A 15,701-nucleotide genomic window follows, 5' to 3' on the forward strand; every position below is an offset into this window, starting at 1 on the left:
TATAACTCTATCTATAATAGGACTACGCATAGATGGGTCTAAATAAGACTTGCGTCTATAATATAGCTACACACATGTCAGTTTCGCAATGGACACAGACGGATGTTTCTAAAAAACCGTCTGTGTGTATTAAATGTCACATACAATTTTTGTTGTACCCCGTCTATATAAAGTGTCACAGATGGGTTATTTGAAAAACCATATGTGTGGCCCTTTCCCACTGAGAAACAATTTTGCTTCTTGGCAACCTTCATGATATGGCATACATCATACAAAATTATACATCACATGTATATATATATATATATATATATATATATATATATATATATATATATATATATATATATATATATATATATATATAAGAACATCACACAGATATATAAAACAGAAGAACATAGATATATAACACATAAGAATACATTATTCTATATACACAATCTCAGCAGCCCACATTGTTCAGAACATAAACCCTAACACAATCCCTAATTATATTGTTTGGTCTTCCAGAATGATGAGATAATTGACATCATTGACACCATCTTCTAGAAGGATGTGATAATTGACATCATTGGCGCCATATTCCTGAAGAATGATATGATTGGCATCATCTCAGCCGCCTATGTTTCACTACAATCTCAACCCAAGTATTGTCTCCAATCATCAATCTCGCTAACATCAGTTCAAACTAGTCTCGTAGTTCATGAAAATGTTTCCATTATGACGAATATCAATAGAGAAATTGACAACATAAACTGGGTCCACGGTAGTGTCCTTCATAGCAGCAAAGAACACATATTTCACAGGACCGAAATTGACGCCAAGCATCTGAATCGTGGAAGCAACCATAGGAACAACCCCATCCTCTCAGTGCTTGATAGCAGTGCACAAAGACATTGTATTGTAGATCTGGAACATACAAATATCACATTACCCTCAGTACACAAATCAAATCAAACCCTAACAAAAACCACGATGCAAACCCTACTCACCTCAGTGCAGGGAAGGGGATTCGGAGACCATATCTTGAACCTCCCTTGTGAAAACAAACCCTAAAAATATTTACAGAATGGGCTCGAATGGTAACAAGGAGAGCGGGGAAGATGAACTTATCATCGCTTTAATAAGGGAGACGGGCGATTTGTGTCTATGGGGAGTAGTGGGAAGTGGAAGAACGAGGGCTCAAATCTAAAACAGTACCCGGGTCATTAAATACAAACGTTTTTTTAGAAAATCCGTCTGTACCTATCATAAAGATACAGATAGATCTTACAAGAAACCGTCTATGACAATATCACAGATGAGTTTTTTTCAACTCCGTCTGTGTTTGTATGATAAAAATAGATGGATTTATAAAAACTATCTGAGTTCTGACACACTCAGACAGCGATCATGTTACAAATATGTCTGTCTTAGCAACCGTCTGTAGGTATTTTGTCAATGACGGATCCTAAGAAATCTTCTGTGGCACTCTGTCTACTTTCATTGATTTTGTGTTAGTGAATGGCATTCTGATTTATTTTGATAATCTTGGATCTAGTAAAAAAATTAAAATAGTCTTGGATTCAACTTAATTTTCACTTGCAAGCTGAATAACGCTTCTTAAGCAAGTCCGAGAACCAACCTAGCAATTGCTTGAGAAATTGAGCTATTGATGTTGATTTCAATAGCCACTGCTTAGGAATTCAATAGATGTGGTGTGTGGATTTCATAATTATATAGCAATATATATGCTCAGAATTGTGGCTTATTAATTGTGAAATTTATTTATGTCCTCGACAGGTAATATTTTTGTGAAATGTATTTCATATGAAAACCAATGAAAGTGTGTTAGAAGAATTGAATCTCGTATGAAGCATGACCCAATTATCTGTGTACATGGTGTACATAAATTCTTAGTTTGGTAGATTTGTTAGAGAAAAAGATAGGCGATATCTACACATGTTTTATCCGTATTAGTACTGTGTTTGGAAGATTTGACTTCATTTCTACTCTTAGCGAGTCTCTCAGACGGCTCATGCGGATCTTCTTCCGGCCATGCCGCACCTGCCTTGCATGCGCACGCCGAACATGCCTTGCATGCGCCATGCCGGACCTGCCTTGCATGCATACGCCTTGCATGGTAGCTCCCATCCCAGTATGCGTGACTGTCGTGGCTCCTCACCGTATACGTCAATCTCATCCAACCGGTGATAGCCTTCCATATTTATCCACCGATGGTTTGGGCTATATATTATACCACACCATATTGACCAAATCAATCTATTTTCTTACGCGTGAATTATCTCATTTTTATGGTATCAAAGCTTTTTCCTTCCTGTGACCTACCGCTTCCGCAACCTAAACCCTAACCCACTCCACCATGGCCGATCCAGCCGCCGCTAGTGACGCTGAACATGCCGCCGCTACTATGCGTGTTGCTGCCGAGCAAGCTGCTACTGATCGGGAAGCCGTCGGCGATAGAGCTTGCCAGCGCTCGCTCCTCACCGACGCCGCAGACGCTGCCACTCAGGCCACTTTTGACGCCCATGCTCGCGTACGTGCCGCCACCGCTGCTCTCGAACAAGAGTGCGAGGCACTCGTGCCCTAAGCGTGAGGCCTCCGTGGCACGTCAACGCGCTACTTTCGGGGAGAACGGCGACGACATTGTGCTCCCACATGGTGACCAGCACGACGACGCTGCCTCCTTTGAGGCCCTCGCTGTGGCCAATCTCCACGCCCAAGCCGTCGGCGAACATCCACGCCCAGGTGCTGGTGGTTCTGGACCCATCTTCGTCTCACTGAAACAAGTGGCGTGATCTCGTTCTCCTCACCCTCGACCGCTACTCGCTCGCCGACCATGTGACATCCGACGTCGTCTTCCCTGACAATCTAGTGTGGCACCGCATGGACTGCGTCGTGCTGTCCTGGATTTATGGCACCATCTCCCCCGAGCTCATGGACATCGTCCGCGTTTGTGGGAACACCGCATGTACAGCCTGGCTCAGCATCGAGCATCAGTTCCTCAGCAACCGCAAGACCCGAGCCCTTCATCTCGATGCCGAGTTCCGTACCTTCGCGCAAGGCGATCTCTCCGTCATGGACTACTGCCGCAAGATGAAGAGCATGGCGGATGCACTCGCTGACCTCAGGGAGTACATTCCCGACCGCACTTTGGTCTTGAATGTCCTTCGCGGTTTGAGCGGCAAGTTTTCGCCTACATGACTCCACACTTCAAGCGGCAATGCCCCTTCTCGACCTTCAGTGAGGTGCACGACGATCTCCTCCTTGAGAAGCTCACGGCATCGGCTGCCTCGTCTACTCCGTCGACTGCCCTGGTCGCCACGACGCCCGACAACACTAAAGGCACCGGCGGTTCTCTGGGTCCTCTTGCTCCGAAGGAAGCCTTCTCAGGCACCCAGCCGCGCGCCCCCGTGCAGGCTCGCTCGGCGTCCTTCTCTGGCTCCGATCACCGCCGCCACCGGGGCATCGGCAACAGCGTGAAGGGCGCCGGCCAGTCTAACTCCGGCCAGGCGGGTGCGCCTTGGCCATCCTTCTACAACCCATGGACCGGCACAATTCAAATGTGGCCTAATCGCAGGCTCCTTCAGGTGGGACACAGCACCGCCCTCGCCCCCCCCCCCCCCACAGGTTCCGCAGGCTCTGGTCGCTGCCACGCCGGGGCCCTTCGGCTACCCCCTGACGCCACAGCAGCAGACCAGCCTGCCCCTTCGGCCCTCAACGCCCCGACCGTCCAGCCGCTCTCGACGCCGTCGTCGTGGACCCCTTGGTCTGGGTCTCCTGGGACCAATAGGCGTTAGCCAACGCCTTCAACACCATGACAGTCAACTCCGCCTCCACTGGCGAGTGGATCATGGATTCCGGCGCCTCCTCGCATATGACTCCCGACACCGGTAACATCTCCTTATTTCACCAGCCATGTTCCTCTTTTCCTTCCTCCATCATTGTTGGCAATGGATCTACTTTGCCTGTCACGCACACTAGTCACACAGTCTTACCCGGCCCCTTTTATCTTAACAATGTTCTGGTCACTCCGAACATTAGGGAACAGACTGAAACCTCTCATCTCTTTGTTTGTCTTCTTACTTCATGTGTCTTTCTTCTTCTCTTCCCCCCTTGCTTGAGCACCACGTCATGAATATGTAAAAGTGGAGTGGAGGCCTCAGTTGCCCAGGCAAGTGCTTCAACCGGTGCACGATAGTGGCGGCTCTGCTCAGGCCTGTTGGTAGACGACAATTGCGGATACCAATAAACTCAAGGTTGACTAAACTTTCTGTCGCCTCAGCCAAATCTGAGCCATAACTTGATCAATCCATCAACAAGTTGGGACCTCTGCTTTGATTTGGCCTTCAAGGTACCCTGATATTGTAGTATTCGATTTGTTTTTTTCCCACAATTTCTTTTTTTGTCACTAGCATTTAATTTCTGAGATCCATGTCCTAATGGGTTATTACGATTCATATTTATGTCCGGATATTGTGAAATTTATTTATGTCCTCGACAGGTAATATTTTTGTGAAATGTATTTCATATGAAAACCAATGAAAGTGTGTTAGAAGAATTGAATCTCGTATGGAGCATGACCCAATTGTCTGTGTACATGGTGTACATAAATTCTTAGTTTGGTAGATTTGTTAGAGAAAAAGATAGGTGACATGTGCACATGTTTTATCCGTATTAGTACTGTGTCTGGAAGATTTGACTTCATTTCTACCATATTAAAATTTTGTGTAAATCAATGTAAAGAAGAAAAATGGAATTTGGGTGCCCTCTGGCACACTTCAGGCTCTTATCTACTAAAGAACATGAGTATAAAGTAGCAATTAGAGAAAAATATTCACTTTTGTTTCCAAACTGTGTACTTTATACAAGACAATTTCAGAAAAAGAAATTACTATCTAAAATATTGAATACGGATCGTAATAACCCATCAGGACATGGATCTCAGAAATTAAATGCTCGTGACAAAAAAAGAAATTGTGGGAAAAACAAATCGAATACTACAATATCAGGCAACTTGAAGGCCAAATCAAAGGAGAGGTCCCAACTTGTTGATGGATTGATCAAGTTATGGCTCAGATTTGGCTGAGGCGACAGAAACTTAGTCAACCTTGCGTTTATTGGTATCCGCAATTGTCGTGTACCAACAGGCCCGAGCAGAGTCGCCGCTATCGTGCACCGGTTGAAGCACTTGCCTGGGCAACTGAGGCCTCCACTCCATTTTAACATATTCATGACGCGGTGCTCAAGCAAGGGGGGAAGAGAAGAAGACACAGGAAGCAAGAAGACAAACAAAGAGATGAGCGGTTTCAGCCTGTTCCCTACCCTCTAGGCACAAATAAGCCCATGTAGGACTTGCAGCAACTTAGGCAAAGGAAAAGGAGGCAGCATGCACAATCGAGTCAGCAGCATGTGCGAGAGCCTGCACGGATCGCTATAGCCACCGCAAGTGTAAGCCGCTTTGGCAACATAATTTTCTAGTAACTAATACTCAAAGTCTGAACTAAATAGGAATGTAAACCTGAAACATTGAACTCATCCAAAAGTCATGGTCAATTTATCAAGAAGGAACATAGTGATTGACCATGACAAGGTATTCTTTCCTAACTTAACCTCTCCAACTGAGAACAATCACATTATTAACTACCGACAGAACACACACTTCATGCATCAGCTCTCAAATTGCAACAGCTTGTGAAAAAAATCATGGATCGATCACCGGATCCTCACTGGTGGTTGCAGTCACTAAAAAAACTCTCAGTAATTTGTTGTATTTGCTAACTAACCTAATCTGACAAGCACCGTCGGGATACCCACTACCACATAAACCCAAATAGCAGATGACCTATCACTGTTAGTTGACCAAAAACCAACAATGATAAGATTACCACTGACAGTTCATTGGTTATACAATTGCCAATCGATAGTCACTACAACAGAGCTGGTCATCCACGCCAGTCATTAGTGCCAGCTAGGTCAGAACCGACACGCACTGATGAAGTATCAGTGCCGGTTCGTAACACCCCATGTTTGATCAATGATTGAGCTGGGTTGAACCGACACTGAGTATCAGTGTCGGCTCTTGGAACAAACCAATATTTATACTTGAGTACCGACTGGTAACTGTCAGAGTATTTAGTAAGGGGGCATCCTGACTAATGAGCCCCATGAGGGATGTGGCGACTGGGGGAGGATATTTCCTGAACTCTGGCCCATTGCGCAACCAGCCCTCGGCTCGTACGACCAGTGCGAGGCTTGAGTGACCAGCCTCCTTGTGATATAATATAGTCCTTCGATCAGCCCTTACTGGTGACATGACGCTCATACCTAACCTGTCTAATCGCATTTATTGATATCTACTCGAGTGTTTTCCATACCGAAACACCTTCTCCAGCGAATAAAGTCATGGCCAGCGCAGATAGGCAGTGCCCCATCCCGTAGCATTAATTGCTATAGAGTGGGGTGTTGCGGACCAACTTGCCCCACGCGATGGATGGAACATGATCTGCAGAACGACCAGGCAAGTGGATGAGTTTGTAGGTAGACTCGTGGAGCGCAGGGACGGGATGGTTTTGCAGACGAACTTACGGTGCACAGCGATAGGACAGGTCGGACAACCGAGGGAGGTAGGTGCGGCAGTGTTCCACGGATGGAACGAATAGGCAGAGCTCTCAAGGCAAGTTGGGTTCACCTAGTTCTCCATGATAGTGATCTAAGAGTAGAATATCTAGCTAGGCAAGGGTCTGCTAATCAGGACTCACTTGTAAGTTCTCCTTCTTTCTAGTATATAAAAAGATGAGAACCCAGTTTATAAGGGGAAGGAGGCAGGAGTCAAGAAAACTCATTTGTAACTAATTCAAAAACACTGATAACAAAATACACAAAACGTAGGGCTGTTATCCTTAGGGAAGCATGAACCTGGATATCCCTATGTTTTTGAGTTCATCACAAACATACACACAACGCAAGCATCGTTCACGCGTCCATCGACCGGTACACCTTAGAATCATTATCAGGGATTAACCCTTGACAATAACCATGAACCAACACTGATACTCAGTATCAGTGACGGTTCATGTTACGGGCCAGCACTAACAATCTTGAACAAATTTTGATAGATCCCAGTTTTGGCACGTGGGCTTAGTCTCTCTCTCTCCCTCTCTCTCTCTCTCGCTCGCTCGCTCAGCCACTCGTTCTCTACCTTATCTTTTCATCACAACAGCCTCTCTCTCTTATCTCTTGGCCTTTCTCTCTCAGCGCTAGAGCTCCATCCCCAAATCTCTCGTCTCTCGGCGCTGGAGCTCGAGCTCCCTCCCCACCCACTGCCCAACCTCCTGCCCACCCCAATGCCCCACCTCCCTCCCCTACTGGCCCGAACGCCCGAGCTCCATCCCCTGACGGTCAAGGTGGGCATGGCGCCGGCGCTAGCACCGGTGCCAGCAGATGAGGCAGGGAATTTGGAGAGATTCCTCAGGTCCACCATGCCCTCCGTGCCCGTGTAGTACTTGCCCAAGGTTAGGCTTCTCGGATTATGTTCCTTTTGGTGAAATAGTTGCGCGCTTGCTTTGCTTTTACCATCACTGATTGAACTTTGTGCACGATACTTGTTTTGATTGTGCGGCGAGATGTTTCTGGTAGGAACATATAGCGGAACAGCCGAAGAGGTGCGGATTGTTAGATTTTGTCTTATGGTGATGAATCTTGATTCATGTAGTTGTTATGATTGGGGAAAATTTGGGAGCCGTAGTTGTGAAGAAATTTCCCCTTTTACTCTCTCTCTCTCTCTCATATGTTACACTCGCAATGCATTTCCAGCAAATCTGACAAAGCATTGTTGTGTAACTTTTGATGCCTGGTAACATTACTTATTGCATATTAGATATGCTAAGGTCCCTTGTGCTGCAGTTCGAATGGCAGATAAGAGAAGATTTCATCTTTTGGAGACAATGACAAATGGCAGTAACTTGTGCTGCAGCACTGTGTTTACTGCTGAGGTGTTGTTTCACTTTTCTCCTAGCTTCGTCTGAGGAGCAGCCAGAAGATCAGAAATTCATTATTTTTTCCTTCTGTTTGTAGCATGAGTTTTTTGCTAAAATTTATTATTTCCATTGTAGGGAAAAGCTTCAGATTCTTGAGCACATTATTTTGGTGAAGGCCCTGTCCGGTGCCAATTTTAGCAAAGGTATTTTCTCTTTAGCAAAGTGGCTTGAATAATCTGCTGATATGCAAAACAAAGTTTAATTCTATAGCTGTGGAATTGATGCTTTATTTTTCAAAGACAGTAGGTTTGTTATGAAGTTTCAAATAGAACATAAAGCAAATCTTAAGCTTGCTGATAGAGTTATGTCATGGTCATCTTCATAAAGCACATTAAAGTACTTAAGACATCTTATGTAGTTCTCTCTATTTATTTTATTTTATCCATAGCACAGTTTGGGTCTATATTTATGCAAGCATGCTTATCTGATATTTTTATAGATTCTAATAACTTGACTTTCATGTGTATATGTGTAGTGTGTCAAAAGCTTAAGACGGACATACCATCTGATGTTCTTGCCATGTGGGAATCATAGAGGCTGGTATGATTTCTATACTACTTGTGCAATGCACAACTCAATTTAAGAATTTTCTTAAGTAATCTGCACTTTTTTCCAGATATACAGAGAACTTCTGGATCACATACCAAATATTCCGATGATTGTGGGCAACATCTACTGTAATATTAGAGTCTGTACGGTTCTAGCATTTTTGTAGCAGCAGTAATATGTACTCTTGTTATCTGATAAATTAAGCTTGGGGTAATATGTACTGTTATTGTCTAGTATTTTTGTCTACACACTATGGTTACCTGCTAATTACTAGGGTCCAGTATCGTAGTCCGCAACTATCATTTTACTTGTTCTTGATATTGAGATGAGTTGACAACTTTCTGAGTGTCATGTGAATGCGTTGTGCTGTGTTATATGAAACTTGTGATGTATTAATGAACCATGTTCTTTGAAAATTGTGATGCATTGACGTCATGTTGTCCGAAATATGTGATGTATCGACTAAAATATGCTTCATAATTTTATATGATTATCTGTGCCAATGTTTATGATAAAAAACCGGTATTGGTAGTCTCTGTATCAGTGCCGATTTGTGGAACTGATAGTCTCCGTACCGATCTTCGTATGTGTGCCTTTATCCAGACTAATAGTCTGAGTATCAATGCTAGTTACTTATTACGGACCAACACTGATACTCATTATTAGTGTCGGTTTATAAACCGGCACTGAAAATCACAGACTATCAGTGCCGAGTAATCGGTGTCGATTCAAAAACCGATACTGATAGCGTTTTTTAGCCGGCACTGATGATATTTTCTGTAGTAGTGAGTCTGGATAGATCAGTGATACATCACTACTGTTTCAATTTGGAACCTACTGTGATATTATACTTGTCACCTTTGGTTCCAGTTTTGTGTAAATAAGTATAACTGTAGCTAGCTTAACTGTTGCTCAAAACTTACAGGATTTGGACAGAGAGAGTAATTAGGTCCTAAAAGAAATCAGGCTTTCCTACCTAGTCTAAGTCAGAGGTTACGCCACAGCAAAATATGCATAAGCCAGTACATGCCATGGTTTTAGCACAGGAGCCCAACATCGCTGGTATATACGGCCCTGAATTTGGAGAAGAGATTTTCGGACTGGCCAGCCATTTATTTGCCGTCTGCTTGTGTTCGAGAAAGTTTTGAGCGTTTGAGATTGCCGGTCCTCTCAATCCGGAGGAGAGACTGGGTGCAGCACGTACGCTGCGTCGCTGCCAGCACCCGTGCGCACATCAGATTCCACGTCTATATATATACATCAACCAGCCATTACATGAAACGAAAACCAAAGCCTTCCATGCGCACACGTAGTGCTCACGCCATGGCGCATCCATCCAGACCGATCTTCGCCTGTGCCCTCCTCGTTTTCCTCGCCGCCGCGGCGCCCTTCGCGGCACCGGCGTCTGCCGCCGCCGTGACGCAGTCGGAGACGTGCGTGCCGTCGCTGCAGCGGATGCTGTCGTGCCTGGACTTCATCGAGCACCGGTCGGACGAGATCCCGGTGCCGTGCTGCGTTCAGGTGAACGCCACGGTGGCCCAGCAGCCGTGCTGCCTCATGCACGTCGTGCGCGGCAACGTCGCCAGGCTCATCGGCCCCGAGTACGACGGCACCCGCGCCTTGGTCAACGTCACCGTCAAGTGCCTCGGCGACGCATCCATCCTCACGTCCATTACTCGCAACTGCTCAGGTTAATTCATTCGAGAAATTCTTCAACTTATCCACGAGTACTTTTTTGTTTAATCTTAGATGTATACCTTGATTGATTGATCGTGATCGTGGTTGTTCTTGTTTTCTTTTCTCTCGCAGGCAAGCCGCTCCCGCCGCTGACACCTGAGTTTACGTTTACTACTGAAGTGCCGCCGCCGCCGCCGCCGCCATCTTCAGGTGAGCAATCGATTGCCTTCTAGTTATGTGACAGCGATGCGCAACCATACTGTAGTTTCAACTATCAGTGCAGATCAGATCAAATTGCTTTTTTGCATTATTAATTGCTCTAGCAGACCGATTTATTCCGAACGAAAATTCGAGGTGATGAAGCTGGTTTCTCATGCGAACTTGACTTTTAATTTCTTTTCCCCTATTGCAGGAGCGACGAGGCTGCAGGGCTCGTCTTACACCGCGTTGTTACTTGCCCTTCTTGCAAGCATCGTCTATGGAACCGTTGCCGTGCTACTACAGATTTAGCGTTTTGGCCATCGGAAAATTAGCCGGTTCACCTCGGTTCATGTCGAATTACTCATGTTTCTATACATATAATGTGTTACGGTTGTAGATTCGTGTGTCTCGGTATATTTGTGCAGTGCAGATCCAATCTGTCAGAAGCTATATAGTATGTTTTTTTTTTAAAAAAAAAGATGAGATCTTTTTTCAGGACTTGTATTTAATTTGCAGTCTTCATTCATGTTCAAGAATAACAAGAACACAGGGACGATGCAAAAATTTATTGTTCAAACCCTAAATAGCAGAAACCAACGCGTGCACAATGTGATTCTGTGATGTTAGCGTAACGGACATGTACTGTGTACATCACGCCCTGGTTGGCGACGGCAAGAGGGCGATCGCCAACTCGACCTCGTCGTCGAGCCCAAGGTCCGCGCCGGACAGCGGCGAGAACTGTCTGGCGGCCTTGAATGCGCTGTTGCAGCACGCGGGCGCGCCCGTCACTTCCGCGAGCAGCGTCTGCGCCCGCTGCAGGTCCCCGCCCCGCGTGGCGTCCCTCGCGAGCGCACGGCGGCGGCGTACTCCGAGGCCCACGCGGCCAAGCAGTCGCGCCCGTGGCCTTGGCCGTCGCCCTAGCGATCCTCGCTGCTATGGCGGCGAGACCGCGCGCGTCGGCAGTGGCGCTGGCCCCGTCGTCCTGCAGCGTCCTGACGCAGTAGTCGTAGCTGCTCGGGTCGCCGACGATGAAACTCTCGCACTTGTCCTGCAGCGTGGTGGAGGCCACGTACGTGTGCGGGAGGAGCAGGAGTACACAGCTGCAGAGAGCTCGGAGAGCGGCCATGGGGAAATTCTTAGCTTTGGGGTACGTGAAACCAATTTGATCTTGTAGGATTGCAAAATAACCAATCAGAGGAGGATGAATGGTAGGAGAAGCCAAATTTTAATTTTAATTCACCGTAATAAAATATTCAATTTAATTTTAAAATCAGTTCGGGACAAACTAATATTACTAAAAATGATATACAGAAAAATCCGATCATTTGATGGCTCTCAAATTTTTACTTAGAAACTAGACAGTCATACAAAACTATTTCAATAAAAATCAAGTCAATCGAAGTTCTAGATCTAGAGTTATGAAATTTGTAATCAGACAAAGACTGATTGTGACGAAAACATTTTAAACTCTAAATTGGTAATTATTTAAGAATTGTGAAAAACTGACCAATTAAACTTTTCAGAATGTTACATTGATTCTCTTGGATGATTTTGATGGATTAAACCAACATAAATTGCAACGATCAAAAGATCCACCGAAAATCAACACAAAATATTGAAACGAAAAACGATAAGAAAAACTTTGAAATTTGCTCTTCATTGTATAGATGGGTTCACAAGGTGCATCTCAAAACATCTCTAAAAAATTTCTCACAGAAACCCTAACCTAATCTCTCATCTATTAGTTCTACTTAGTTGAATACCCGTGTATCGGTGTATTGAGTAAAGGGGTACCCGACTAACAGGCGCAATGAAGGGTGTAAACAGCCAGGGGAACATGCCTTCTAAAAAGCTGATCGGTCGCGCGATCAGGGTAGGGTTACCGCGACCAGTGCGAGGCCTCCAGCGATCAATCTCGCTACGCCTTCATATAAACCCGCTACCAGCCCCACTGGTCGCGGGACCGGATTCGACGCAACCCATCCGTAGCGCCTTTATTGGCACCCGCTCGAACGCTTCTCATCACCAAGCACTAGCTCCGACAGATAAAGTCATGGGCGGTGCAGGGGGGCATTGTCCCATCCCGTAGCATTAAAAGCTACAGAGTGAGACTTTACAGGCCAGCACAGTGCCGCACTACAGATGGGACGTTGTCAGCCACCCAACAGGGTAAGTGGACGGGGATGGCGCAGAGAGGCAAGTGGACGGGGACGACGCAGAGAGGCAAGCGGATAGGGACAGTGCAGAAGGGCATCGTCCATCTCATCGCATTAAATGCGGCGAGGTAGGGCTCTACGGACTAAGCACGACGGCGCATGACAGCACGACATACAATGCTGTCAGAGCAAGTTGGCATGCCTGGTCCTCCGTAATGATGATTTAAGTTAGATATTAGAATGAGCAGGGGCCATCTGTGTAAGGCCCACATGTAAGTTCTCCTCCTCCCTACTATATAAAGGGATGAGGACCCCGTTTGTAAGGTAGAGAAATCAATTCTAGTAAACTGCTAGAACACCGTCTGTAACCAAATGAGATCTACGATAATACAAACACAGGACGTATGGTTGTTATCCTCCGGGAGACCCGAACCTATATAACCCCTGGTGTCCCCGAATCCACCATCTACACACACACCCAGTCCCTGAAACACCGTTCATGCACCCACCGACCAGCATACCCCGGAATCACTGTCAGGGATTTACCCTCGATATTTGGCGCGCCAGGTAGGGGGCGCGTTTTCATCGTTTAAGCAAGTTTGAAAAAACTTGATCAGGCTACCCATGGTCGAATCCATGGCAATCGTTGAGTCCCGCTCTGAAGACCCCGGCCGCCGCGACGTATTCATCATGGGGTACCATCTGGATGAACCAGGTGTACTCCAGGCATGGGACACCAAGCCGGAATCAGGGACCTCCGAGACCCAACACGAGGTCTGCATGGCGGCCCATTCTGCAGGGGGCGCTGGAGGGGCTCCACGCCTCAAACACCGGCGGCAAACCCCCGGCTTTTCGCCCAGAGGGAAACCAGCATGGTACCGAACAGGCAGGTGCTTCAAGACAGCCCCAGCATTCCCAGCACCATCCCGGGGAGGCCCTGCACAGGGCGTTTTCTACGATGGTGTCTTCACCTAGGCCATCACACCTGTCACCGCTCCCCACCTCGCGACCTATCGTCGCTCCATGCCCAGCATCTCGACTACGAGACCAAGACGCCAGCACAGAACCTCCAGACCCTACGAGTTCTCCTCAGCCACACGCCAGTGCCTGTATTGGAGGGCTCGCTGGTGGCACCATGGCTACGTGATCTCGCCCTCCTGGTCAAGACCGCCCGCGCCAGACCACATCGTCATGCATCGCGCCTTTCGCGAGGGCCGGTGAGGGTCACGGTCTCCATGGGTCACAACCAGGCCTGCAACGGAATAAGTCTCATGCTCCCCCAACCACGGGGAGTACCCGTAGGCCACCACCAAGTCGGGATGGCCAACCTTCCAACCTACGCGACTCCCTGCACCAACGTGACCTTCATGGCGTAATCCAAAGCCAGGTGGCCACTAGAGAGGAGGAGAACAGGGTCCGAAGGGTACTAGAAAAGGGCAAACAACCCTACTGTACGCCTTCCCCCTGCAGGGAGGCATCGGATAGCTCCACCCCGTCGCCAGGACCCAGAGACCGCCGTCTCTCCCCTAGGACACACGCCACCGCCCAGCAACGAGCGACACCCCATTACGGGACATGGTGTAACGCCCTGTCCGCCAGGCTATGGGAGGTACACTGGCCAAACAAATTCCGGTCAGTCCTAGCTGAAAAGTATGACGGCTCGACCAACCTGGAAGAGTTCCTACAGATCTACACCACCATGGTGCAGGCCACTGGAGGACACAAGAAGATTATGGCCAACTACTTCCCTACTGCCCTGATAGGTTTCGCCCAGTCTTGGTTGATGAATCTCCCCCGCGGGTCAGTTCACTCCTGGGAGGACCTAGCGACCGCTTCATCGCCAACTTCCAGGGAACCTACGCTCGACCAGGGGTCGAGGATGACCTGTATTAGGTCCGACAGCGACAAGATGAGTCATTATGAGACTACATTCGGCGCTTCACTGAGCGCCAGAACACCATTCCAAGGATCACGGGAGAATCTGTGGTCATAGCGTTCAAGAGGGGGGTCAAAGACCAGAAAATGGTCGAGAAGCTGGCCACCCAGGTAATCCGAAATAGTACCGAGCTCTTTGAGCACGCAAACAAATGCGCACAGGCCGCCGAGGTCCGAGAGCGGCAGATCGACTCTAGGTCGCGCCTAGCATCCGACCGGCCCGCCTCTTCCAAAGGAGCCGACCAGAAAGACAAGAAGAGCAAGTAGAAGGCCGCACCTCCCAAAGTCTTGGCAGTCGAACAAGCTGACCTTACACACCGACGCTGCGAAAAGAAGGACGGAAAAAAGGGACGGGGCTACTGCCCGATCCACCGTACAGATGCCCACAATCTACCCGAATGCAAGGTCGTATGAGGTATCATTGACCAGGAGCTCGGAGAGTGCAAGCACAAATGCGGTGAAAACGATGAAGACCAGGCTGCCCCCGACCAGTCAGCGCTCGGGTACCAGTAGGCCGATCACATGGTCCATCACATCTTCAGATGGGCCACGACATATTCCTCTAATAGGGAACACAAGTCGGTGGTCCAAGAAGTGTGGGCAACCGCATCAGACCCAAACCGATGGCTCAAGTGGTCGAAGGTCCCGCTCAACTTCAGCTAGGCCGACCATCCAGCGTGCGTCAGACGCTCTAGTCGCTACCCCATCGTAGTCGAACCCACGGTATAGAACATCTGGTTAGGCCGCGTGCTCGTCGACGGTGGGAGCTCGATCAACCTTCTCTTCACCGATGCACTGGACGCCCTAGAAATTCCAAGAAGCTCATTAAAGCCATCCCCACCTTTCTTCGGGATCACCTCGGGCTCCTCGGCCAAGCTGCTAGGACGAATCGAGCTACCGGTCACCTTTGGCTCGCCGAACAACTTCAGGACCGAAAGGGTCCTCTTCGATGTGGCCAACTTTGGGACTGTGTATAACGCGATCCATGGGCGACTGGCAATGGCCCAGTTCATGGCCATTGGTCACTACGCGTACCAGGCAATCAAGATCCCTAGGCCAACAGGAGCCATCACCGTTGCTGGCAACGCCAAGACGGCCTTGCACTGCGACAAGATGAGCCTCGACATGGTCAAGCTAACTC

The 15,701-nt window shown here is 47.7% G+C and overlaps 1 protein-coding gene, 1 long non-coding RNA gene and 1 pseudogene across 3 annotated transcripts; 2 read left to right on the plus strand and 1 right to left on the minus strand.

The window, feature by feature from the left end:
- Positions 1 to 7,192: 7,192 nt before the first annotated feature.
- Positions 7,193 to 9,007, plus strand: LOC133892992 (uncharacterized). 2 transcript variants are annotated; one of them, XR_009904426.1, is made up of 4 exons: positions 7,193 to 7,997; positions 8,118 to 8,185; positions 8,518 to 8,582; positions 8,659 to 9,007. It is a non-coding gene; the product is annotated as an uncharacterized LOC133892992 (long non-coding RNA). The 2 variants fall into 2 exon arrangements; XR_009904425.1 differs by having other exon boundaries at positions 7,202 to 8,185.
- A 907-nt stretch (positions 9,008 to 9,914) lies between these two features.
- On the plus strand, positions 9,915 to 10,286 carry LOC133892204 (non-specific lipid-transfer protein C6-like). Its single transcript, XM_062332911.1, has one exon. It carries the CDS (start codon positions 9,915 to 9,917, stop codon positions 10,284 to 10,286), a length of 372 nt encoding a protein of 123 aa, XP_062188895.1.
- An 834-nt stretch (positions 10,287 to 11,120) lies between these two features.
- LOC133892205 (uncharacterized) lies at positions 11,121 to 11,595 on the minus strand (annotated as a pseudogene).
- Positions 11,596 to 15,701: the final 4,106 nt, after the last annotated feature.

The sequence above is a fragment of the Phragmites australis genome, chromosome 15 (assembly GCF_958298935.1).
Source record: "Phragmites australis chromosome 15, lpPhrAust1.1, whole genome shotgun sequence".
Lineage (NCBI taxonomy): Eukaryota > Viridiplantae > Streptophyta > Magnoliopsida > Poales > Poaceae > Phragmites > Phragmites australis.